This window comes from Panthera leo, chromosome B1 (genome assembly GCF_018350215.1).
Source record: "Panthera leo isolate Ple1 chromosome B1, P.leo_Ple1_pat1.1, whole genome shotgun sequence".
Taxonomy (NCBI): Eukaryota; Metazoa; Chordata; class Mammalia; order Carnivora; family Felidae; genus Panthera; species Panthera leo.
In genome coordinates, this window is record NC_056682.1 from 32,535,510 (window position 1) to 32,561,701 (window position 26,192).

At 45.5% G+C, this 26,192-nt stretch overlaps 1 protein-coding gene across 2 annotated transcripts in view; it reads right to left on the reverse strand.

The window, feature by feature from the left end:
• DOCK5 (dedicator of cytokinesis 5) overlaps positions 1 to 26,192 on the reverse strand; it is a 220,895-nt gene that overhangs the window by 9,189 nt on the left and 185,514 nt on the right. For both annotated transcript variants that reach the window (XM_042934539.1, XM_042934538.1), the window contains exons 40-48: positions 25,887 to 25,991; positions 20,198 to 20,339; positions 17,281 to 17,362; positions 15,917 to 16,001; positions 15,409 to 15,495; positions 12,453 to 12,629; positions 7,827 to 7,910; positions 7,261 to 7,398; positions 4,680 to 4,846 (exon numbers count right to left, since the gene is read on the reverse strand). In XM_042934539.1, coding sequence (XP_042790473.1) covers positions 4,680 to 4,846; positions 7,261 to 7,398; positions 7,827 to 7,910; positions 12,453 to 12,629; positions 15,409 to 15,495; positions 15,917 to 16,001; positions 17,281 to 17,362; positions 20,198 to 20,339; positions 25,887 to 25,991 — 1,067 coding nt within the window. The remainder of the gene's footprint in view (positions 1 to 4,679; positions 4,847 to 7,260; positions 7,399 to 7,826; positions 7,911 to 12,452; positions 12,630 to 15,408; positions 15,496 to 15,916; positions 16,002 to 17,280; positions 17,363 to 20,197; positions 20,340 to 25,886; positions 25,992 to 26,192) is intronic.

Below are 26,192 nucleotides of genomic sequence, written 5' to 3' on the forward strand. Positions count from 1 at the left end.
CTCTGTTTGGTTGATATGCTTCTTAAATCATTTAAAAATTTTTAATAAGAATTTTATTTTATTTTTTTTTAGAGAGAGAGAGAGTGCAAAGGGCGGGGAGGGGCAGAGGGTGAGAGAGAAAGCGCACACGCAAGAGAGAGAGAGAGAGAGAGAGGAAGAGAGGGAGAGAGAGAGAGAGGAAGAGAGGGAGAGAGGGAGAGAGGGAGAGAGGGAGAGAGGGAGAGAGGGAGAGAGGGAGAGAGACAGAGAGAGAATGAATCCCAAGTAGGTCAACATGGGGCTCAATCCCATGACCCTGGGATCATGACCTGAGTCGAAATCAAGAGTCGGAAGCTCAACTAAGTCACCCAGGTGCCCCTCATTTAAAAATTTTGATATATGTAGTCCACCTTTCTGCAAAGTATGTTTGCCTTGCTCTGTGAATGTAAAGGGTAAGAAAGCTCCAGGGAAGTCTGAGTAAGGAGTCACTGGGAAATGCCTGTTGACTGCAGTTTCTTTTTCTGATTTCAAAGTATTCTCTCCTTTTCTATTATTATTATTTTTTTAAGACAGCATGCATGGGTTTGTAATTTTTTGGTATTGTTTCAACTGCTCATATATTTAAGGGGAAGCCATTCATTATTATTTATCTTGAATCTGTACTAAATAAATATCATAGAACTAAATTCCAAAAAATACTCTTACTGCTCATTTTTCTTTTAAAGATTTTTATTTTATTTTTTTAAAGTAATCTCTACCCCCATGGGGCTCAAACTCATGACACCGAGATCAAGAGTTGTACGCTCTTGGACTGAGCCAGCCAGGCACCCCAGGACTCTAATTATTCTTAAAACCGACTAAGCCAAATCAAACAAAGAAACAAAATCACCTTAAACAGTAATTGGTCAGGGAGAAAGAAAACAACCACCCCAGATTCTATGGAATCAATTATGACTTCACCTGAGAGACTGACACTGAAGGCTGAGGGTCACTAGACCAACAGTCAAAGATGTGAGTTTTCACTAGGGCCTCATTAGGAACCACACTAAACCATAAAATAACTACTGTGGGGTCCCTCAGGGTCTGTGTTATTTTTTTGCTTATAATGGTTACTTCAGTGATTTTTCTGAAATATCAAAGATTAAATTTTTTCTAAACGATTTCGTTCTGGGGCCCCGACTCGGCTCGTGCTCTAAGCAGGTAGCACGTAGTTGGCCTTCTGTGTAAATCTTCTGGCTTCCCCTTAACACGAGCTGGGTTCCCAAAAGTCATTCTCTTTCTGTGCCTAAGCCTCCCATATGCCAAACAGGATGGATACAGTCTACCTTCTTACCAACAAAGAACTGGCTCTTTATAGACATCACATCCAATAATCCCCATGAAAGTGTTAATGAATACTGTGACATAACATTGGTAATGGGGAGAGTCGGGGTCATTAGCTGAGGATCAGTTGGAGGTGCTTTAAAGACACATCCTAAATAAGTGTCAGACAACAGTACAGTGACTTCTTACTCACTGGGGAAATCTGGGCAAGATCAATAATCCATCTTAAAACTGGGTCATGGCAAGAAAAGGACCCCGCTCACCTGTTCTCTGTTTACTGCCCTAGGGTATCAGCAATCTTGGGGTCTTTGACTTTCAACAGCTGTTTCAAACCTTTTCTTTTTTGAATGAGACAGTTTATTTAAGAAAAGAATCTTACTGAACAGAACTTCTATGCTTTCCACGAAGTAGTTAGTGTCTCTTTACGGCGTGAAAAGAAAAAACCATAGAAGAGACAAAGTCAATGAATCAAGGATTATTTAATATTTAGTGATGCTAAGGATTAGCAATAGTGCAAATACCTAGTACTCTATTGTGTCTGACATTACATATTGGTACTTGTTTGACATCAGAATTGTAATGAATTGCATCCTCTGACTAGGTAATGTATACTTCTAGAAATGCATCCTACACTTGATCTTAACCAAAAGGCCAAGAAGTGATAGGAGACTGTATCCTAAATAACCAGAAAGCTGTAAGTACACGTGTTTGGTACAATTCTTAATAATCGAAATGCACTTTATATTGATATAAGCTAAATGTTTTCATATTAAATTTATGATGAACTTTGATGATTACCTGTTTAGAAATAACGATATAGCTTAAATATTCTATAGTAGGGGGAGGATTAATTAGGGCACATTCATGGGATGCAATGGTTAATAGCCATCGAAGATGATAATAAAATAACACAGCAACATGGAAAATGCTTATAATAAAATAATAAAGGAGAAAAAGCAATTTACCAAACTATATCTGTGCTATAGCTGCAACTATGTAACAATATCTGTCAGTGGAAAAGGACTGATAGATAATTTAGGAAATATTAAACACGTGATTTCCAGGGAGGGGCCGTTCAGACAGGGTATTTTTGTGGTATAATTATTACAATACAGAATTACAAATTTAAGATGAAACGTTGAGTCAACTGGACTTACATTTAACTCTAAAATACATAATGTTGTTAAAGACTCATCATGTACATTAAATTAAGCAGCACGTCACATAATGGTATGCACAAGGCTTTTCCAATTGTATCAAATGTACATATGCTTTTTTAAATTTTATATAGGTAACCGTTAACGGTGGTTACTTCTGAGTGATGACATAATAAGCATTTTTCTCTTAAGTTCCTAGTACTTTGAAAAATTTCTACGTGTATATATACGAGTTATATAATTAGAAAATATTTTTAAACAGTATTTTTAAACAGAAAGAATGCAATTATAAATTCATCCCTATAAAATATTTTAAATTTGAACGTATGGAAGGGCACTTCCATGATTTTGGCAAGAAAGGCTCAGTGTCAAAAGCCATCAATCCTCCCAAAGTTAGTCCAGAAATTTAACATGATCTCAGTAAAAATAGCCATGGGATTCTAGACAAGTTAATGCAAAAGCGAGCATGAGTAAAACTAGCTAGATAGATTCTGAAAAGGACTATTCAAAAGTAAAAGCCTTTTAAATCTACAGTAATTAAAGCTACCTAGTACTAGTTCATAAACATATAGGGAGATCAAAGAAATGGGGGGAAAAGTCTACAAGTAGACTAAAGAACATCTAGGAATTTCATTTTTTAATTAGGTTGACATTTCAAATCAGTAGAGGAAAAAATGTTATAGGGAGAAAAGGGTTGCTGTACAGCCAAAAAAAGAGTTAACTTCATACCTCACACTTTATACTAGAATAAATTTCAAAGAATCACAGATTTAGTGGTGAACAGTGAAACTTAAAAAAATTTTTTTGTAGCCTGAGAATGGGGAAGGCCTTTAATTATGATATACAACCCAGAAGTCATAAAATCAAACATTAATTTGGTTTTTTTATTAAAAAATTTTTTAACTGTTTGTTTTTATTAAAAAATGTCAGCACAACTAAATGAGAAATTAGAAACAAAGTCAAAAGAGAAAGGAGAAATTGGAAGATGTATTTCAACTCTCAGAACAAAGAAAACACAACAGAAAAGTGTACCCCAAATACTTGACTATAGTTCACAGAAAATAAAATATAGCTACTAAAAAATGAAAAAACTCAGCTTCGTACAAAACAAGAGAAATAAAACCAAACCAAAATCCTATACCAGGAAAATACTCTCCACTTATCAAACTGGCAAAAAATTAAAACGCCTGATAATACACAATCTGGAGGCCAGGTGGGGGTGACAGGGCGCCCTTATATGTTGCTGGGGGGGCCTGCAAATTGGTCTATGTCTACGGAAGTCAGTTCAGGAATAATTTTGAAAATTGCAACTATATATGTTCGACAAAGCGAGTTCACTTCTGGAATTTCTCTCACACGGATATACTTGTGTATTTGCGAAATAAATTATTTTTAAGGTGAGTCATTGCCCCACTGCTGCGACAGTAAAAGACTGGGGTCAACTAAGCATCCATCAATAGACACCCGTGGAATGTATCCTGATGCAGACATACCATGGGATGCCTGCAGCTCAGAGAAAAGACGAGGCTCTTTACGTTCTGAAACAGAAGGATTTTCAAGACACAGTAAGTGAAAAGAGCAAGGTAAAGAAAGAATTCTATGTTTCCATTGAATATAAGCAGAAAGTGCAGGGAAGAACATATATTTAGGTATTGCTCGTGTGTGTCCAAAGAGCTTGGAAAGGCACCAGGGTCCTGCAGGCCAACACCACTTGCCTCAGGAGAGCGGTACTGGTAGGACAGGAGTTAAGGACTGATGGGTGATGCCTCCCGACATATCCCTCTAGTGCCTTGGAGTTTCGTACCATGTCATTATATTGCCGATGTATAACATAAATGTAAATTTTAAGATGACTTTTGAAAACGGATTCAGGTGGAAAGACACTCAAACAATGACTATAAGTTAATATGAACAAAAAATAATTCAGAATGTGATAGGGTGGCTGATAGGATGTGATAGGATTATAGGTGATGATCATCCCTTTTTTTCTTAACTATTATCGTTATGTAAATAATATGGAAAGTATGTAAATAATGATCTTCCTCATGAGGAAGGCGACGGGAATGGTATACAGGATTCTAACCGCATACTCCAGATTATTTCCCTCATAAGGATGACGCATCTACATTGACCAAGTCTCCCTTTGGTGACAAAAGGCAAAGGTTAGTAAGGAGATAATCCTCCCTCGCCTCCCCTGGCAATTAAAAATCAAACTCTTACCCATCAGATCCCGGTCTGGAAGGAGCATTATCGGATGAGTTAGAAGAGGTGGAAATCACAGAGGAAGTCACCGAGGTGATGGACAATCTCCGCAGCGTAGACGACATGATGTAGGGTAGTACAATGGATCCTGTGCGGCTTTGTTTCCGCTCAGTCAAGTTGGGTGGCTGGGGAACGCAGAACATCTCGTGGTTAGCAGACCTGGAATTCAGCCCATAGGAACTGGTGCAGCTCCCCATCTGTTTGTGACAAGTGCCATTTGTATCGGCTGGCACCCACTGCTGCCTCAGCTGTTAAATACTGCAAATACTTATCTTCTATTTTTTTTAAGTTTATTTATTGAGAGAGAGAGAGATAGAGACAGGGGCTGGTGGGGGCGGGGGGGTACGGAATGAGAGCTGATCAGGGGAGGGGCAGAGAATGAGAGGGAGGGAGAGGATCCGAAGCAGGCTCCGTGCTGTCAGTGCAGAAGCAGGCACGGGGCTCGAACTCACAAAACACGAGATCATGACCTGTGCGGAAATCCAGAGTTGGATGCTTAACCGACGGAGCCACCGGGCACCCTGCAAATACTTATATTCTTAATTATGAGCACAATTAGGTTAAATCTACCCTGTTTCTAAGACTTAGAGGAGAATTCCCCATAATTTGTTGTCAGCCATGTGAGAAGAAAAACCGAGCTGTTCATTACCCCCCCCAAGAATAGCAAAACCCTCTGTCTGCTTCTCCGGTTCCTCCAGTTTATCTTCTTTCAGCTGCTAAAAAGGTAAAATACTGGCCTAATAGAAACTTTCAGATGATACTGTAGACCTGACGCTTATGACAGAATGAGGAAAAAAAATGGTGACTCTTTCTTAAGTAAAGGAGCACCAATTTACTATCATTAAGAGATGTCTTCAGTAGGACTGATCGCCCCAATTGGCCACCATATCAAATTTGCATGCCAATATTGGCCTGGATCTAATAAAAACAACTTAAATAGGTGTAAGTCACATCCTTCCCCTTGGAACTTACATAAAAGACAAATGTTCCGAGAAGAAAGCTCTTAAGTGGTGGTAGGCTAGGAAGTTAGGCACAACCGAACCCCTGGATGACTGAAAGCAACGATTACAAAGACGCTCAGGAGAAAAAAGGTAGCGGCGGTGGAGGTGTGGGAACGGCAGACAGGACTACACGGAAAGAAATGCAGAGCTTTGATTCAAGGAAAGAGAATCGGAAAATCGGAGTTCAAGAGTAAGACAGTTAAAGAGAGCAAGGTGAACGAACTCTCATTAAAAAGAGCAGAAAAGGGGCGCCTGGGTGGCGCAGTCGGTTAAGCGTCCGACTTCAGCCAGGTCACGATCTCACGGTCCGTGAGTTCGAGCCCTGCGTCAGGCTCTGGGCTGATGGCTCAGAGCCTGGAGCCTGTTTCCGATTCTGTGTCTCCCTCTCTCTCTGTCCCTCCCCCGTTCATGCTCTGTCTCTCTCTGTCCCAAAAATAAATAAACGTTGAAAAAAAAAAAAAAAAAGCAGAAAAAATGAAGCTGGATCCAGGCATGCAATCAATTGTTGCAGAGAAAAATTAGGTATTATTTATTTTTTATTAAGTAATCTTTATGCCCAGTGTGGGGCTTGAACTCATGATCCCAAGACCAAGAGTCGCACGCTCTCCCGACTGAATCTGCCACGTGCCCCAGAGAGAAAAGTTTATTGAGCGCGCGCATCAATCCACCCAACTTCTCGGGCACAAAAACACTGTGGGGAGAGATGTGTCAGAACTGTCGGAACAAATGACGAAATCACTATCTGCATTGCAAAATGAACTTCACGATTCTTTCTCCCCTTCAGAGGTGCGAACAATGTCAACTTTTCGTCAAAATAAAAAAGGAACAAAGGCTAGGAAAAACACTAAGAATTGGGCTAAACGGGGCAGTAATAACCAGCATCTGGGACCAGCCATGCTCCCAAATGCTAGTAGAGTGCCCCGGGACACTATGTCCCAGACCAGCAGGATCAGCACCCACTGGGAGCACGTTAGAAATGCAAACCCTCGGGGTGCCTGGGTGGCTCAGTAGGTTAAGCGTCCGACTTCGGCGCAGGTCATGGTCTTGCGGTTTGTGAGTCTAGCGCCCCACGTCTGGCTCTGGGCTGACAGCTCAGAGCCCGGAGCCTGCTGCGGATTCTGTCTCTCCTCCTCCCTCTGCCCCTCCCCTGCTCATGCTCTATCTCTCTCTGTCTCTCAATAACAAATAAACGTTAAAAAAAAAATTAAAAAAAAAAAAGAAAGAAAGAAAGAAATGCAAACCCTTGGGCACCCCACCCTAGACCTCTTGAATCAGAAGCCCTGGAGATGTGGCCCAGCAATTTGTGTTTTCGTAAGCCTTCCAGGTGGTTCGGACGGTCACTCAAGTCCGAGAACCCCTATCTAGTATGTCAACTGCGGAAGGTCACCAACAGCACATCACGTCTTCTCCAGACCCGTCCCCCGTGTTTTCCCGCCACACCTCTGCTATTTGGACTCATCTGGCAACTGAAAACCTGATCAACATCATAACCGGTAAAGAGGCTGAGAAAGTCAACGGGCTCCTTAGACAAAGCCTACCAGTGTTATAACGCCGTAGAGCTTTTCCACTTTTTCCTTGAGCTCCCGGAAACAAGACGACAACCGGTCATGCAGTGGCTTTAGCTGCTCTGTCAGCTTCTCCCCGTGGATGCGGATCCCCTCCGTCAGCAGGGGCATCTGGGAAGAAGGGGCATGAAAGGAAGGAGACACGGTTTAGGAAAGGGGATTTTTTTCAGATTGGGAGGCTGGGGAGGGATGGGGGTGAAGGTGGACAGGTAAACTCGTAGACACAGCACGTATCAAATGAGAAAGCTACGTGTCAGTGTAGGGCTTGGGCACCGGCCACCCTGGGGTCAAGGGCTCAGAGAAATACACAAGGATACAGGCAGGCCTGTGACTGGGGAAGGGCTGACAGAAAAGGCAAACCCTCCCGAGCTGGGGAGCACGTCTGTGGATAAGCCACTGCTAGACTGGGTGGGATGGCTGCATTTTCTCTCACTGGTCACTAAGTAGAGACAGAGACAGAGACAGAGACAGAGACAGAGACAGAGACAGAGAGAGAGCAAGCGAGCGCTGTCTGGCCATACATGTCGCTAGGAGCACACCTGTAATGCTATCAGTCGCTTCAGCAGCTCAATCTTCTCCTGGTCTTCTGGATGCTCCTGCAAGTACTTCTCTGTAAAAAAAGCCTAAAAACGGGGCACAGGAGAGTATTAAAAAAAATTTTTTTTAAACATTTATTTATTTTTGAGACAGAGAGACAGAGCATGAATGGGGGAGGGGCAGAGAGAGAGGGAGACACAGAATCGGAAGCAGGCTCCAGGCTCTGAGCCATCAGCCCAGAGCCCGACGCGGGGCTCGAACTCACGGACCGCGAGATCGTGACCTGAGCCGAAGTCGGACGCTCCACCGACTGAGCCACCCAGGCGCCCATGGAGAGTATTAATTAGAACACGTTCCCATCTGTGTATCTGACCCTAGAGGGAGGGGAGGGGAGCCTGGAAGGGGGACAAATGTCTTGTTCTAGCTGACAAACCAGAAATGACTAAGGCAATCCTCCTTCCTTACCTGGGACAGCCCTTCTGCCACCGTGGACGGTTCTAAAGGTATGTGCTCTTTTGCGGTCTTTCTGAAATTGGGCAATGCCTAATCCAAGCACCTTCTCAACAATCACCAGACACACACAAGGGCGCAAACCAAATAATCAGCAGCACAGCAGACTGGCATTCATTGAAAGAACTTGCCCCAAGGACCAATGCCAATGCCAATATCTGAAGGCTGTTCAGTGGATTAAGTGCACGGATATTATAAAGGAAAAAGCAAAAAACTAACAGGCTGGATATGCCTGATAGTTTTCCTGCTGCTATAAGCTGTATCACATTTTCCCCCCTATACTGAGGGAAGATAAATATCCACACCTTCTTAGTTCTCATCGATCCAGAAGGCTCTTTTGAGGACAATGTTCCGTAAATATTAAATGCACACAAAAACGTCTCGTAAATATTAAATGCAGTTTGCGTTGCGTCTTATTGTATGTCAAAACTATGTCACATGTAACACTGTCAATCAACATTCGTGGTCCCAAGGGCAAAGTCCCTCTAATAGTGAAACAAAACCCAAACTCAAACTATAATCGTAGATGTTACAGAACAGACCATTTTCAAAGACAAAATTGGGGTGCCTGGGTGGCTCGGTTGGTTAGGCGTCTGACTTGGGCTCAGGTCATGATCTTGCGGTTCATGGGTTCGAGCCCCACATCTGGCTCTGCGCTCACAGTGCAGAGTCTGCTTTGAAACTTCTGTCCCCCTCTCCCTGGGCCCGTCCCCTGCTCGCACTTTCTCTCTCTCTTTCAAATAAATAAAGGAAGAAAACACTAAGAAATAAAATAAAACAAGACAGAATGAGGAAAAAAAATTAAAAAGCCTGTGGTGAACATTTCTAACAAAGTCAAAACAGGAAAACTTTTTTTTTCCTTGTACCATAGCCATCATTTCTGAGAGTGCTTTCAAAGACCAACCCTCAAAGTTCCCCTCACTCTTCTGTTCCAATACTATGGAAGTCACCTCAACCTGTAGGTAGACTCAAGAGCTCCTGAAACTACAGGATACAGTTTAAAAAAAAAAAAAAACAGCAAAAAAAAGTGATCAGCGACCAGCCCATTTGGTATGGAACATAGAGCGTGTTCAAATTCAACCTTGCGTGAAGATGTTACGGGTTGAACACTGGCTTCCTCCCCGCCCCAATTCCTATGTTGAAGTCCTAGCCCTGGTACCTCAGAATGTGACCTTAGTTAGAAACAGGATTATTGCAGATGTAGTTATGGTCACCATGGAGTGTCAGAGTGGAGTCACAGTGGAGTAGGACGAACCATCGATTCCACGTATCTGATGCCCTTATAGAAAGGGGAAGGTTGGGGGCGCCTGGGTGGCGCAGTCGGTTGGGCGTCCGACTTCAGCCAGGTCACGATCTCGCGGTCCGTGAGTTCGAGCCCCGCGTCAGGCTCTGGGCTGATGGCTCGGAGCCTGGAGCCTGTTTCCGATTCTGTGTCTCCCTCTCTCTCTGCCCCTCCCCCGTTCATGCTCTGTCTCTCTCTGTCCCAAAAATAAATAAATAAACGTTGAAAAAAAAAAAAATTAAAAAAAAAAAAAAAAGAAAGGGGAAGGTTGGACACTGGGAGAACGCTGTGTGAAGAGGGATAAGGGGTGCCAAAGGTTGCCAGCAACCCCTCAGAAGCTAGGAGAGAGGCTGGGGCGCCTGGGTGGCTCAGTCGGTTGAGTGTCCATCTTCGGCTCAGGTCATGATCTCACGGTTCTTGAGTTCGAGCCCCGCGTTGGGCTCTGTGCTGACAGCTCAGAGCCTGGAGCCTGCTTCCGATTCTGTGTCTCCTTCTCTCTCTGCCCCTGCCCCACTTCTCGCTCTCTCTCAAAAATAATAAATAAAACATTTAAAATTTTTTTTTAAAAAAAGAAGCTAGGAGAGAGGCAGGGAACAGATCTTTGCTCACAGCCCTCAGAAGGCACCAACCCTGCTGATGCCGGATTTCAGGTTACTGGGCTCCGGGACTGTGTTTTAAGTCACCCTGTTTGTGCCTTTGTCCCAGCGGCCCTAGCAAACTAACACCACAAGGGCTATAAATATATGCGGGCTGAGTATCACAAACAGGAAGCAGGACAGCACATCTGGAGAACACACGCTGTAGCCGGATTCATAGTTAGGGAGAAATGAATGAAAAAGTAGTATGGCTTTAATCTTCATCCACTTTCACCCTCCAAACAGAAGCAGTTTGAATCTTCAAAAGTTAAAGACGATTTTTTGATGTAAGATAAAAGGCACTGAGATTCCCAGAACATTGGTTGAGTCAAGGACCACTGGAGCAGAGTGCCCTGAAATTCAGTTTTTTTCGAAGAGTCCTGCCTTGCGAGAGAAAAGGGCCGATGAATTACGGCAGTGACTAATGGGCTGCTTTAAGATAGGTCACCTGTATTGGTAGGCGATGATAGATTCCCCAATTAATTGCCGTGGGGGTCACGGCGATCAAGGAATTTACCTTTTTTCTTACGCTTCAAAATATACAAACGCATACCATATTAATTAAAAGTGCAATTTAGTATTTTTAAGAGTCTTGAAATCTATCTGTGTACGTAACCAACTTCCCCTTTAAAATTTTTTTTAAATTAGAAGTCTCTGACATTGGAAAAAACTTCATATGAAATTACGTACTATTCACAGATTACTGGCATATACGAATTTGAATTCGAACAGGGCCATTCTGTAAAAAAAACAACACTTGCAAAAGCACATCGAAATTAGTACTAGATAGTTTACAGGACACAAAAACCCACCACAATCCTTACAACGTTATAAAAAAAAAAAAGGATTATATTCTGGATCCTAGTTTTGTATTGAATTCCATGATAACACTGGAGGTTATTATCAACACTAAGCATGGGCAAACACGAACTGATCTCTGGTGTTGCGTCTTTCCCAGCTGCTAAGTGTAGTGATTCTGAAGGCTGAAAGGTTGAAGGGAAAGGAGAAAAAAGAAGATTGTTATAGCAACAGCCGCAGAGCACTGCCCGTTCAGATCACCTTTGCCTCCAAGCAGACAGGAGAGAGGAAGAAGTCAACACCGATCAAGCCTCAACTATAAGGCAAGTGTTCTGCGATGTTCCTTATATACAAGATAAGCGTCCAGCCGCTTCTGCGTGGTAGGCATTTTCCTCATTTTTTCAGGTACGAAGCTTGGGGCTCAAAGAGGTGACGTATCTCACCCGAGGGCACACGGTGGCCAATGGGAAGCCGGGATTGGGTCACAGGAGTGACTGATTCTAAAGCCCCTGGTCTTCTCAGGACTTTGTGTATAAATGGAAATAACAGAATCAGCCCACCTAATAACCACTCGCCCTTCTGGTTCATCTCCTTTTCTTTCCACTCACTCTCCCGGCTACTCCGCAGGAGCGTAGTAGCCAAATGTTTGTTTATATTCAGCTTGTTTATATTCAGAGGACTCCAAAATTACTTAGCCACTGGAAACATAGTGAATAATTAAAAATCTTGCCTCCATTAATTGCATGTTTTTTTACGTGTTGGATACATTAACTCCGGTAAACAAAAATTTTTTTAATGTTTATTTTAGAGAGAGAGAGACAGAGACAGAGACAGAGTGTGGGTGGGGGAGAGGCAGAGAGGGAGACACAGAATCCAAAGCAGGCTCCAGGGTCTGAGCTGTCAGCACAGTTCCTGAGGCAGGGCTCCAACCCATGAGCTGCGAGATCATGACCTGAGCCGAAGTCGGACGCTTAACCGACTGAGCCACCCAGGTGCCCCTAGAAGCCAATTTTAGATAGAGCACAGTTCTGCCTTTCGCACGGGTGCTTCTTCAGTTCTAGAGCATCTTTACCTCTGGGGCCGCCTGTAAGCTTTCTACTTCTCGGTGGAGAAAGGGAGAGGGAACAACAGGTAAATCAACCAGAGATGGTGTATTAGATTGATCTGTCAGTGACTCTTTATCAGGCAGTGGCCCAACCCTGCCTGAGCTGCTGAGGATCTCTAGGAGGTGTGAGGTCAGGGATCAGCTTTTCATTAATTTCATTTGCTCATTCGTAAAAAGGGCACAGTGAAAAACTCTCTCAGCCAAGTCGTAAGAAACTAATGCACCAGCCGCACAGAGCCACAGGGCGAGAGGCACGGAATGACATGGGATTCAGTGGGGATTCCAGGGCCCAGCCCACCTTTTCATAGTTGGAGTATCCCCCCATGACAGCCGGGTCTACGATGCCACTGAGCAGCATGGAGAGAGGATGCACAGAGAGGGCCCGGTCCCAGGCATGTTGTTGAACACAGTTGCTGATCTTCTCATTGGTGAGTTCCATGGTTTCTATGGCATTCTCCAGGGGACTGATTTCCTCCTGCGATAGTGGACAAGGGAGTGAAAGGGCATTTTGTGAATTCACAGCAAGTTTTGAAAAAATCCTAAGTGTTCCTCTCATTTTATTTTTAAAAATATTTATTTATTTATTTTGAGAGGCTGGGGACAGAGAGAGGGAGAGAGAATCCCAAGCAGGCTCCGTGTGCTCAGTGCAGAGCCTGATGTGGGACTCGAACTCACGAACTGTGAGATCATGTCTTGAGCCGGAATGAAGAGTCAGACGCTTAACTCAGGCACCCCCTAAGTGTTCCTTTTAAAAGGTTTAAAATTCGGGGCGCCTGGGTGGCTCAGTCGGTTGAGCATCCGACTTCGGCTCAGGTCACGATCTCGCAGTCCGTGAGTTCGAGCCCCGCGTCGGGCTCTGTGCTGACAGCTCAGAGCCTGGAGCCTGCTTCAGATTCTGTGTCTCCCTCTCTCTCTGCCCCTCCCCTGTTCATGCTCTGTCTCTCTCTGTCTCAAAAACAAATAAAACATTTAAAAAAAAAAGTTTTTTAAAAAAATAAAAAGTTTAAAATTCTCACCAGGCTATAAAACAGTAAAGTTGTGCTTGTCAAGGTTATGTCTATTTGGATCCCACACTTACTTGAAATGGTCTTGCTAAGTTGTGAAGTAAACTACTTAAAATGTCCTTAGAAAGTACAAGGATGACCTAAAAATTAGAGCTATAGTAGTGATAATTTCTCGGGGCAAAAGGTCTACCAGAAATCTGGGGGGAAAAAAAAGGCAGATGTAATAACGATGGCAAAGCTACTTTTAGGCAAAGCTTCCTCAGATATTTCTGAGAAGATAAGTGACAAGAGAGTAGCAGGATATCTGATCCAAGATACTTCTGCAACGTCCCAAAAGTTCACTGGCAAGGGGCTCGATGTTTCTGCCACAAGCAAAGGTAAGTTTTGGAAGCCATGCATTCAAACCATACCTAAGTCACCTTAGTATGGGTTCTGCGGTCAGAAGCAGCCAGAAATAACGGGATGTATTAGAATATCCAAGCTGGGGTCACCTGGGTGGCTCCGTTAAGCGTCTGATTCTTGATTTTGGCTCAGGTCACGATCTCATGGTTTGTGAGATCGAGCCCTGCCCCCGGGCTCCGTGCTAATCGTGCAAAGCCCATTTGGGGTTCTCTCTCTCTCTCCCTCTCTCTGCCCCTCCTGCTCACACGTGCTCTTTCTGTCTCAAAATAAACATTAAAATTAAAAAAGAGTATCCAAGCTGAATCTGGGACGAAAATGAAATAAGATTCAATATAGGTTCAAGCAATTCCTGTGGGCAAGTGTTCAAAGCCAGGTTTCAAGAAAACCCGCGTTCTTCATTTTAGCCACTGCCAGACAAATGACCTCCTACCACAGCCTGATTCCAAAAGTCTCTGCCCAAAAATCATATTCACACTTGAGGGATAGCGATATTATTACTAGTGGCATGGAAGACATCGGATTTCCGTTCAGATTTGTTCAGGATATATTTCCTCAAAGTGTATTTCATGCCAAGTACCGGGCTATGCTCTACAGTCACAAAAGTGATTAAGACAGAATTCATGGCGGGGAGGAGCCTACGGTTTTAGTGGCATCTCAAGACATGTAAGCATGGTAGTAACTTGTTAGAAATAAACTCGGGTTGGGGCGCCTGGGTGGCTCAGTCGGTTAAGCGTCCGACTTTGGCTCAGGTCATGATCTCGTGGTTTGTGAGTTCGAGCCCCGCGTCGGGCTCTGTGCTGACAGCTCAGAGCCTGGACCCTGCTTCAGAGTCTGTGTCTTCCTCTCTCTCTGCCCCTCCCGTGCTCATGCTCTGTCTCTCAATAATAAATAAACGTTAAAAAAAAAAAAAATGTAAATAAACAAACCCGGGTTGCAACGGGGCACAGAGAAAGGGCATCTAATCCCAATTGGGAGTTTCAGAGATGGCTTCCTGGCGAAGCAGGTACCTAACTGAATTTCAGTGGGAGTTAGTTAGGTTGAGAAGTAGCACTATGGGCAGGGAAAACGCTGCATCATCAAGGAGGGCTGAAATAGCATGGAATGAGCAGTTTAGTTCCAGAAGATTCCTGAAGAGATGAGGTGGCAGAACCGAGTCACAAAGATTCTGCATGTGTGTCCTAAGGAGCAGGGGCTTTATGCTCTAGGCACTGGGGAGCCACGGCAAGGTTTTGAGCATGAGAATGATATGGTCAGCTTTCCACTGTGGAAACTCACACCCTGAGACAGTGTGGAAAACAAGCCTGTGAAGGCCCAAGCAGGAGGCCAATGAGGGGGCTTTTTCCACCAGAGATGAACGAGGGACTAAAACAGGGTACAGTAGTAGGAGAGCTGGAAAAAACAAACAAACAGATTTAATAAATATTAAGAAGGTAAAAGGGTCAGCTTTGGGAGTGCTGGAGAAGGGAGAGCGTGGGGGGACTGGTAGATGTGATCAGCCACGAATGAAAGAAGAGGAAATGTTTTGGGAGAGAAGAATCTGATTGGCAGGAAACTCCAAGGAGACGTTCTGAAAATGGTTTGGGGCGCTTGGTGGGATTATGAGGAGACAAGACTCATTTGGTCATAAAAGAGTCATTCACTGTGAGTGACCTTTAGGGTTGGTTTGTAACATCAGTTTTACAGAGGAGTTTTATTACACAAGCATGCCTTTTATTTCTCTTTTGGAAAACAAAGTTGGCCAGAGGAGGCTGGCCAGCCTAGTGAGAACCAGAGGGGCACTTAACAAAGGCCCTTATTATATTTGGAGACACAAAAGAATTTTCTGAATTCCGATTCCAAGTGACTCACCGTTGAAATCTGTTTGACTTCAAACCACTTGAGGATGCCAGGAAAGGTATACGCAGTCGTATACGTGGTCCTTTCGATCCACATGGTCTGGTGGAAGGGAAGACAATAGGAAGTGTCAGTTCCCAGGCCAAAATGGCCAGGGTTGAGGTCAGTGAGATTCTGTTCTCAAATGCTTCCTTAGTGAATGGGCATCAAAATGTTTAAAGCTGCAAAGGGTCATCTACTTGGGCCCTCTCACGTTCTAGAGGGGAAATGTGAGGTCCAAAGAGGCGTGGCTTGCTCAAATCATACTCAACGCAACATTGGAGCCCCACAGTAGAGCCCTTTTTTTTGGATGGGTGCCAGTCTAGAGCTTTCCACTGAGCTGGCCTGCTGTCTATGCAGTAAGCACGTAGAACCTCTACCCCTCGGGCTGCCATCGTTTCTTCTGTCTGTGTCGGTCAGGTGGAAAGCCTCCATTTGGATGGCAACTTGACCTTGTTTTAGAGGGCAAAGTGGGTGGACTCACAGCAAATTCATTATCTGGATCCTTTTCTCCTTTCCGGAATGGCCGGGAATATTGGAATTGTTGTACTTCATTGGCTCTGTAGTAGCTGGGGAGAGAGAGACATCGCCACAACGATGGAGTTTCTCTTAGAACAAGCGCTCCTTGAGCAAACTTCAATAAGCCCTGGGCCGCGTCTTCCACAGACCGAGTCTTATCCCCTAAGCGATCTCAAAACAGACACAGTCTTCATAAGGAAGGCGGGAGGGGGTGCACATTTTATTGCACATCTTAATTTTCTTATTTACGAATCCATTCACAGCTCGCCATTTAAAAAGGCGTATCGGGGCGCCTGGGTGGCTCAGTCGGTTGAGCGCCGACTTCAGCTCAGGTCACGATCTCGCGGTCCGTGAGTTTGAGCCCCGCATCGGGCCCCTGTGCTGACAGCTCAGAGCCCGGAGCCTGTTTCAGATTCTGTGTCTCCCTCTCTCTGACCCTCCCCCGTTCATGCTCTGTCTCAAAAATAAATAAACGTTTAAAAAAAATAAAATAAAATAAAAAAATAAAAAAAATAAAAAGGCGTATGTACTTATATCCATATTTGTGATTGCATTTGTAATAGTTTTATCACAGTTCTAGCAATCCTTCTAATATCTTAGCTTCTGAGGAAAAAGACCGGGACCTGTGATCACTGGGGAACCCACCAGGCAAGGTGAGGTCAGCCACTCCTAAGTGAGTGCTTCCGGGTGGAATTGAGATCCAGGAGATCCAAAACCTAACAGTGAAATTCCTGATCTCCCTCTGCCTAAAAAAACCCCAACCCCCACCCCACCTGCCCCAAATCCCTTTGAGTTACCAAGCTCATATTTTATACTGAAAATAAAGAGTTGCTGTGGTCTGAACACTTGGGTTCCCCCCAAGTGCATATGTTGAAATCCTAACACCCCACCCCACCCCACCCCCACCCCCCCACAACGTGATGGTATTAGGAAGTAGCCTCCGTGGTAAGTGCTTATGTTCTACCCTCTTGAATGGGATTAGTGCCCTTGTAAGAGACCCGAGAGATCCATCACCCTTGCTGCCACGTGAGGACACAGCAAGAAGTCGATGTCTGTGAACCAGGAAGCAGGTCCTCACCAGACACCAAATCCGCTGGAGCCTTGACCTTGGACTTCCCAGCCTCCAGAACTGTGAGCAATGAATGTCTGTTGTTTATAAGCCACCCAGTCTGTGGTATATCCTGTTAGAGCAGCTCCAGAGGTTTAAGACAACAGAAGGTTTTCCAAACTGTAATGAGTTCAAGGCTTTGGTGTTGAGGTACTTCTAGATCAAGTGTGTCAGAGGAAAAAAAATGCTTCTAAAAACAAACCAAAAGAGCCCCTCCTTACTTTAAGATCTGCTCTGGAACTGGTTTGTCCTTGTAGCTGGGAGGCAGGCTCATCACTGGCTTTACGGTGAAACACTGCATGTCTGACGAGCTCATTAAGGAAAAGGGGCTGGGCCATGAAGCTGTCACAGGCAGAAAGGACTGCTTGTTCCGCCCCCCCCCACCCCACCCCCCCCCCCCCCGCCAGCTTTACAGATGGGACATCATGGTACCTGCATTAATTATTCTTTTTCACTGAATGCCAGGACTGCATGGAAAACAGGGTTTCCTTATGTATTATCAAAATGCCTTATTAAGCCATAATCCTAGGACATTTTTTGGTCAGACACCTGGCAAAACAACCTTGCCATAGGAAAATAGGCATCAATGAAATATCGGGGGGGGGGGGGGATTAGACACAGTTTTAAATAATTTCTTTTGGACAAGCATGCCTCTGAAATAGCCAGACTCTAGAGCCTGTGCAATAGGAATTTCTGGGATCTTTGGATAGCACTTGCTGGGGACTGATGTAGATTTTCTGTCTTTCCTTTTTTTTTCCTTCCTTCCTTCCTTCCTTGTGAGGGAGGGGGAAAGGGGGAGAGGCAGAGAGAGAGGGACAGGAAGACAGAATCCCAAGCAGGCTCCGTGCTGTCAGTGCCGGGCCTGACGCAGGGCTCAGTCTCACACACCATGAGATCATGACCTGAACTGAAATCAAGAGTAGGACTTAAGTGACTGAGCCGCCCAGGCGCCCCTGAAGTAGGCTTTCCATACGTTACCTCTAATAAAACACAACTAACAGGTGGATGTGATAAATCTTTTACAGATGAGGAATCTGAGGCTCCGAGCTGAGCCAGAGCACGTAACTGGTAAATGGTAAAGCCAGGCTTCAAAGCCAGCTCGGGGGTAAGACCTGAGTCTCTGACTTGATAGTCTGAATTAGTAATAACCTTTTATTTCTGGCCCTTGCCAGTGCAGATCTACCGTTTCAAAATCTGCAGCATTTAAACTGGAGTTTCAGGCCATGCGTCCGGACAGAACAGTGACTTCCAGGATTTCTGGGTGAAGTCTCTAGACCCTGGCACCAGGACAGGTACTCAATACAGAATTAGAATTCACAGCTGCTGGGGCGCCTGGGTGGCTCAGTCGGTTAAGCGTCCGACTTCAGCTCAGGTCACGATCTCGCGGTCCGTGAGTTCGAGCCCCGCGTCGGGCTCTGGGCTGATGGCTCAGAGCCTGGAGCCTGCTTCTGATTCTGTGTCTCCCTCTCTCTCTGCCCCTCCCCCGTTCATGCTCTGTCTCTCTGTGTCTCAAAAATAAATAAACGTTAATTAAAAAAAAATAAAAAATAAGAATTCACAGCTGCTGAGGGGCGCCTGAGTGGCTCCGGGCGTTGAGTATCCAACTTTGACTCGGGTCATGATCTCATAGCTCGTGAGTTCAAGCCCTACATTGGGCTCACCACCGTCAGTGCAGCAGAGCCTGGCTTCGGATTCACGGTCCCCCACTTACACACGCACGCTCTCTCTCTCAAAGATAAATAAGCAGTAAAAAAAAAAAAAAAAAGAAAAGAATAAAGAATTCACAACTGCTCAGTGAGAATCTCTCCGTGGCGATCCTCATGCATGAGAAAATCTGAGCACCACCGGGCTGGGCCTCACACCGGTCTAGCTGACAGAGCGTTTTAATGATCTCCTTTCTATCTGGATCCTCACAGAAGTGCTACTAGGTATTGAGGGAAAACAGACTCACACCTCGTATATGAGAAAGCAAGACCTGGAGGAACGAAGAAGTTTCGACAAGGTCTGGTGGATACGCAGGAAGGGCCGGGGGCCAAGCGACAGGAATTCAGTTCTTGGAAGACCTCTTTTCATTCCCACACCACAGAGGCAGCTCGGTGGTTTTCTGAACCCTCATAACCCAAACAAGGATTTATCCTCAAAGACTAGTCTTTTTCCAAGCACCTACTGTGCGTTAACGGGTCGCTGTTCTCTTAAAGGTCTATTGGTCTGTTATTATCGTGAATCTTTCTACACCGGTACCTATGATAATAGGCAATATCTATTGAATTTGTATTAATACCAGGCATTGTTACTAATCTTTGACATATATTTGCTCCATCTTTACAAAAATTCCATGAGAAAGAATGAACACCATCCCCATTTTATAGATGGGAAAACTAAGGAGCATAGACATTAAGGACCTTGCCCTTAAGAGACATAGTACATGATAGAGCTGAGACTCGAACCCAGGCACTGAGGCTCCAGAGACCGTTTTTTTATCTACCATGCCACACCGGCTCTGTCTTACCTACCTCTCTTTATTCCAAATACTGTTCAATTTTAGAACATCTTTATTTTAGTACAAAACACGTGAAAAGGCTTCAAAAATAATTTTGTCATGGAGCTCGCTTATTTACTTATTTATAAGAAAGCATGTAATAGGGGTGCCTGGGTGGCTCCTCGTGGTTCGTGGGTTCAAGTCCTGTGTCGGGCTCTGTGCTGACAGCTCAGAGCCTGGAGCCTGCTTCGGATTCTGTGTCTTCCTCTCTGTGCCCCTCCCCCAGTTACACTCTGTCTCTCTCTCTCTCTCAAAAATAAAAACATCTTAAAAAAAAAAAAAGAAAGCATGTAATTAATTTTTCAATAAGTCATTGCATGTTACAAAAGAAGAGCCAGACATCTTTACCCAGGATCCAGGATTCTGAACAGGAACGCTCTGTCCTCAAGCTCTCCATTTGGCTCTAAAACATCCTTTCCTATTCAAGATCTGCTTACCGTCTCTCTCCTCTACTTCATAACCATGAGCTAAGGACATAGGGCCCCAAAGCTTTGACACAGAATGGGAGGCTGAGTCAGAATGGTTAAACGAGTGGTCGGGGGACCGAACCCTTAGCTTCTGTGGCCGGGCCGGGCCGTGTCTCCCCAAGGCAAGGATACACTGTTTTGGGGACGACTTGATTTCCTCTCCCGGGGGCGTGGTGCTGGTCATCTTCTCGGCATTGGGGAACTGCGTCAGCAACCTCAGGCTGAAGTCTTCTCGCCTCTCGTACTCCTTCCCCCGATAGATAAAGATTTTGTTCTGCAGGTCAGAGACAGCAAGGCGGGTAGTTAAATATGAAGCCTGAAGGAGCCCTGGAGAGCCCGGTGCTGAGGAAGCCATGCCCTCCCAGCCAAAGCGCCATCAAGTTCTCACTGGATACTCACTGCGCATCCTGCACCAACCACCCTATCCGGCAAGAGGTCATGGGTGATTTGGGCATTAAGGTCAAGGGCATAAAGCTGCTTCTGCAGTGCTTCTCGTAGTGTGGCCCAACGACCACAGACCAGAGGAGTGCTCTGCACTCATCCACAAGGCAATGAGGGGCTTGTGCCCTGATATGGATCTGTGATGTCACCGGGCACAGTGTTGAATTTAGCAGATTTTTTTTTTTTCCCCATAGCAAGACATTCTCAGCGGTTTCTTCCCAGGCAATCCCTCCTCCCATCAAGATCCAGTAACGGTCTGTGGACCAGCGCTTGGAGTGGCACTGACATACAGGACGGGAATGCGTGAAGAGAGTCAACACAACAAACTTTCACTTGGGAAGAACAGGAATGCTTTAGAGCAGTCCCTAGATTATCCCGAAAACCACCGTGGAGGGCAATGTCAACGTCTCAAGGAAAATAACTGCACTAAATACTGTTCTCTCCATTCTAACCTACATTCTTCTTCTGTTTAACAAAATTAATAAAATTGGGCTTTTTTTTTTTTTTTTTTTAAAGAAAGAAGTTTCCTAAGTCTCAGGCTTAGGAGTAATCTGATTCACGGCTGATGTCGCCCAAGTTAAGTTCTAATGCAGCCACGGTTTGAAGGTTTCTGCTCACCAGCTCATCACAGATGAGTACTTAGCATTGGCAGCCCAGACATGAGCCATTTTTTTTTTTAAACACTTATTTATTTTTGAGACAAAGAGAGACAGAGCATGAACGGGGGAGGGTCAGAGAGAGAGGGAGACACAGAATCTGAAACAGGCTCCAGGCTCTGAGCAGTCAGCACAGAGCCCGACGCGGGGCTCGAACTCACATACCGCGAGATCGTGACCTGAGCCGAAGTCGGACGCTTAACCGACTGAGCCACCCAGGCGCCCCAGACATGAGCCATTTTTAACTAAAACTGGGGCCCATACTGTCCGGGAAAATCGCTTTTAGAATTTACTTGTCCGTTCACATAACCAACACGCATTGGACAAACACAGTGGACACGCTAAGACACGAGGGGTAGGATGATGCCCCCACTCTCACAAAACTCAGCTTCTGGCAGAAACAGAAAACAAGTAAATATGACAGTTGATACAAGTAACTTGAAGGCAATGTATCTTGTAGGATAAATGCTGATGGCAGTCGAAATTGCCAGATCTTTGGGAAGGGATGACCAAAGTTTTCCCAAGCCGGGAAAGATTTATGTGACTAATTCCTGCCTCGTGAAATGCCATCGTTCAGGCACAGCGGCGGCAGGCAAGGAACCTGAGCACAGGGTGGCACTACGTGTGGGACGTGGGCAACAAGGTGAACGGGAGCAGACAAGCACAAGGTCAGCACGGACCAGCCCGGATTGCAAGGGAGGGCTTCAGGGACGACGTTGAGATTGACCGGGCCCAGGTGGACAGATAGGGTAAGGAGAGGAAAAGAGAAGGGCTGGACCACCAAAACAGGCACGGTAAGTGAACAGAAGGATAAGGCCACGGGGCAGACAGGATGGAACTGAGGTAGAAGAAATAAGCTTGGATAAGCCAGACCAGTGAAAGGCAGGGCACAAGTTCCGAAGGCCCAGGGAACGTACTGGAGGTTCTGCAAGGAGGGAGTGATAGGATGACAGAAGCAGTCCGGACAGGCTCGTCTGAACAGTGGAGTGCACGTTCAGCTGCAGGAATCCTAGGCAGGACTGAGTGGGGGAAGGAGAAGCTACGAGATCTGGTGTTTGACTCTGGTGTTTGGTGAAGGGCCAGCAGATGGGGAGAATCAAGGGGGATTCGGGGATGCCTGGCCCGGGAGCAGGAAGAGCACGTGCCGCTGACAGAAACGGGGACGAAGGGGACCGGGCTGGGCTTGGGGGGAAGCGGACAACACAATTTCAGATAGTCTGAGTTTGGGGAAATAGTCCGTAAGACAGAAGGGCACGTAGGTCAGATCACTGAGGAGGCATTTATATTTTCCAGCACCTTTGATAACACAGAGCATCCACAAACCACTTGACGGCGTGTAAAGCACTCCTACGTGCTACTTATTTCCTTCTGAAAACGGCCCTGTGGAGTGGGCAGTATTTCTCCAATTTACACATCAGAGAAGGCGGAGGTCATAGGATTTGGCCGACGTCACAGAGTCACCCCGCCGATGATCTGGACCCCGATGTCTCAACTGGAAAGTCTAGTCTCTTGGCTGGCCCACCGACCCACGTCCGTTATGTCACGTGACACAGCAGTCACACACAAGTACGGCAGGCACCACTGCCTCACCAGGACTCGAGTGCCGAGACTGAGGGCCGATTTAAGACTAGAACCTACTGCAAGGCTCCTTCCTAGACCCTCTCCCCTTGGTGCCCCATTCTCTTTCCCTACGCTACCTCATCCAGGTGCAAATAACCCACCAACTTTATCTCCAGCCGGGAACTTTCCGTTGAGTTCTGGATCCATACATCAGATTGTTGACTTGCATCTTTCGGATGTTCCAAATGTACCTCACACGGAGTGTGGCCGAAACCAGACTTTCACAAAGAACGTATAAAGATGGGACAGGCCCTCTGCCTCTGGTACCCAGAGCCATCTGCCCCCATTCTCTACTTGTCCTCTTGGCCATGCGCTTCCAGGCTCAAGGCTTCCGGACCTGCTGTCCTCACTGCCTGGTACCCCATCTCATCTCTTGACGGTTGCCTGCCTTATTCCCTCTCTTCTTTCAGGTTTTTGCTCAAGTGTCATTTCCTTACTGACACCTTTCCTATTCACTCCATTTAAAACTGTAGCTCCACCCCCATCACCTGCCTCTCTATTCACCTTCCCTGACGTCTTCTCCTTGGTACTTACGGAGCGTCTACACGGCGTGAGGCATTGTTCTAGGCCGTCTGACATACTAAATGTCTCACTTACATTTTGTGTGTGTGTCCAAGCTAGTATATAAGCTCCATTATTTCAAGGATTTGGGTTGCTTTGGACCGTGCCCCCATGCCTATAATATAACAAGGCACAAAGTAAGAGTTCAATAAATATTTATTCAATGAACGGATTGACTCTATCCTTTTCCTTTACTGCTCTTAGTGGATGGCTCCACAGCCCCTCTAGTACACAGGCCAGAGACCTACTCCCCTCCTTCCTCACGCACATGGCCCAACAATAATCACCAAGTACGAAATCCCTCCATTTTTCCTACAGCTACTTCCCTAGGCCATCCCGACATCCCTTCTCTCAAAATCTGCGATAGTTTCTAGTGGCTTATCTATACACATCCGACCACTGCCCATACCAGCCAGACGATGACCTTGCCAACACCTAGAATCCACAATGGCTCCCTCCTGCTCTTGGGATGCTGACAACACAGCTGGGGCAACCCCACGGCCCTGCCCGGTGTGATCTCCCCCACACTTTGTGCCTCAACTCCCTGCTCACCTCACTCTCTCTGTGACCACCGTGCTGGTCTTTCATTCCCAGGCACAGCCATGCCCTCGCCTGCCACTTCCTCTGCCTGGAATGTTTCTTCCTATCACCCTGATCTCCATAACACCAAGCTCACATTGCAGTCAGAACAGCAATTTCCCAGGAAGTCTTTCTCGACTCTTACAGAACGCAGGCGTGATTCGCATAGAGTAAAATCGACCCTGTTTGCTGTAAAATTCTGCCAGTTTTGGCAAACATAACCATGACCACAATCAAGATACAGAACAGTTTCACTACCACTCAAAATTTCCTGATACTTGTGAAGCCCAACCCTCCCCAACAGCTACCAGATGACGGCTCATCTGTTTTCCATCTCTACGCTAAGCGTAACAGATGCCATATAAAGAAAATCAGAGACGGGCGCCTGGGTGGCTCAGTCCATTAAGCGTCCGACTCTTGGTTTTGGCTTAGGTCATGATCTCACGATTGGTGAGATTGAGCCCCGCATCAGGCTCTGCTGACAGTGTGGAACCTGCTCATATTCTCTCTCTCTCCCTGGCTCTCTGCCCGTCCTCCACTTGTGTGCTCTCTTTCTCTCTCAAAATAAAAAATAAACATTAAAGAAAAAGAAAGAAAATCAGAGAGTACGTAGACCTTATGCTCTAAGTTCTTTTACTTATTAGCACAATGCACCGGGATTCACCCACATGCTTGTATGTATCAGAACTTCATTCCTTTAAAAAAAATGTTTTTTAAGTTCATTTATTCATCTTGGGAGAGACAGAGGCAGCACAAGTCGGGGAGGGGCAGAGAGACAGGTGGGGAGAGAGAGAATCCCAAGCAGTCTCCATGCTGCCAATGCAGAGCCTGACTTGGGCTCGAACTCACGAAACCTTGAGATCATGACTTGAGCCAAAATCAAGAGTTGGATCCTTAAGCGACTGAGCCACCCAGACGCCCCAGTACTTTATTCCTTTTAATTACTGAGTAATATTCCATTGCATGGCTCTTTCACATTTTTTTTAATCCCCTCATCAGCTAAGGGACACCTGAGTTGTATCCAGTCTTCGGTGATTATAAATAATGGTGCTATAAACAATCATGTGAATTTTTTTTTCATGTGAACATTAAGTTTTTATTTTACTTGGGTTAATATTTCAGTAAATACTCCCTGGTTAACCAACGCTTACAGCACAGGATACCCATTTTGGTCAGTTTCAATTACCATTTGTTTGCATGATTATTCAATTAACATCATACCCATTAGGCTGTAAACGCCATGAGAGTAAGGGCCATATCTGATTATAATCTGCCTAGTATGTGCCTGGTACACAGCGGGCACTCAGCAGATGTTACAGAATGAATGAATGAGTTACCTCCTCCTTGGGAATGATGCAGCATGCAGAGTACTTCCTTTCTACATTTTCTTAAATTAGGGGAAGGAAAATGGATCATACATCCAAACACGGCTACCTCTAAAGAGGCTTCCATTTGTGCAGGAAAAAATACGATTTTGTTTGTTTTTTAGATTTTAGAATCAGTATCCCGTTATAGAAAATTTTGAGAAGGAAAAACACGGTCCTTTTCACTATTACAACGCCTGTTTTTACTTTTGTGAAACTTTCGCAGTCCCGGCCTTGGGATATTTGCTTTCAAACTGGCCCTGGCTGGAAACAAAATAAACAAGGAAACACATCAATCCACACTTTCCCCCAGCCTGATCTGTAGCAGCAGACCAGTGGAGGGGAGGGTTCTGTTTTTCCCCTTTTCATTCCACCTGGGAAAAGTCATTTTACAATCGAGCTGCCAGAATACCAGAGGCTGGGGGCGTGGGGTGAGGACGCCGGCCACGCAGGAAGTGGTTTCCCTCCCCGACCTCCCACAGTGAGAACATGGGCCTCCAGCTGCTAACACACTAGGCCCATCTGGAACAGAGATGAATACCTTCCCTCCTTCAGATGGCATGGCTTAATGGCTTAGAGGACCACCCTGAGGATTCTTACCCGTAGGAAAGAAGGAAAGCCCTGTCCGTAGTATCCAACGGCAAAGTACTCAGGCTGAGGCCTCATTGCCTTAATGATGTTCTCATAAAACGAGGCTCTTTTTTTCTGGAAAACAAAACAAGGCATTCCACAGGGAGGTTACAAGGGCACCACTGAGGGGCGGGGAAGATCAGAGTATTGTTCGCTTTGTTGTTTCTCATGGATCAACAGATAAATGAAAAGTCTTTGGAAAATATCTCGTGGGCCAAGATGTTATCCTTTTCTTGGATCGAAGGGTTGGGACGTGGGTCCGTGAATGAGCCTTGG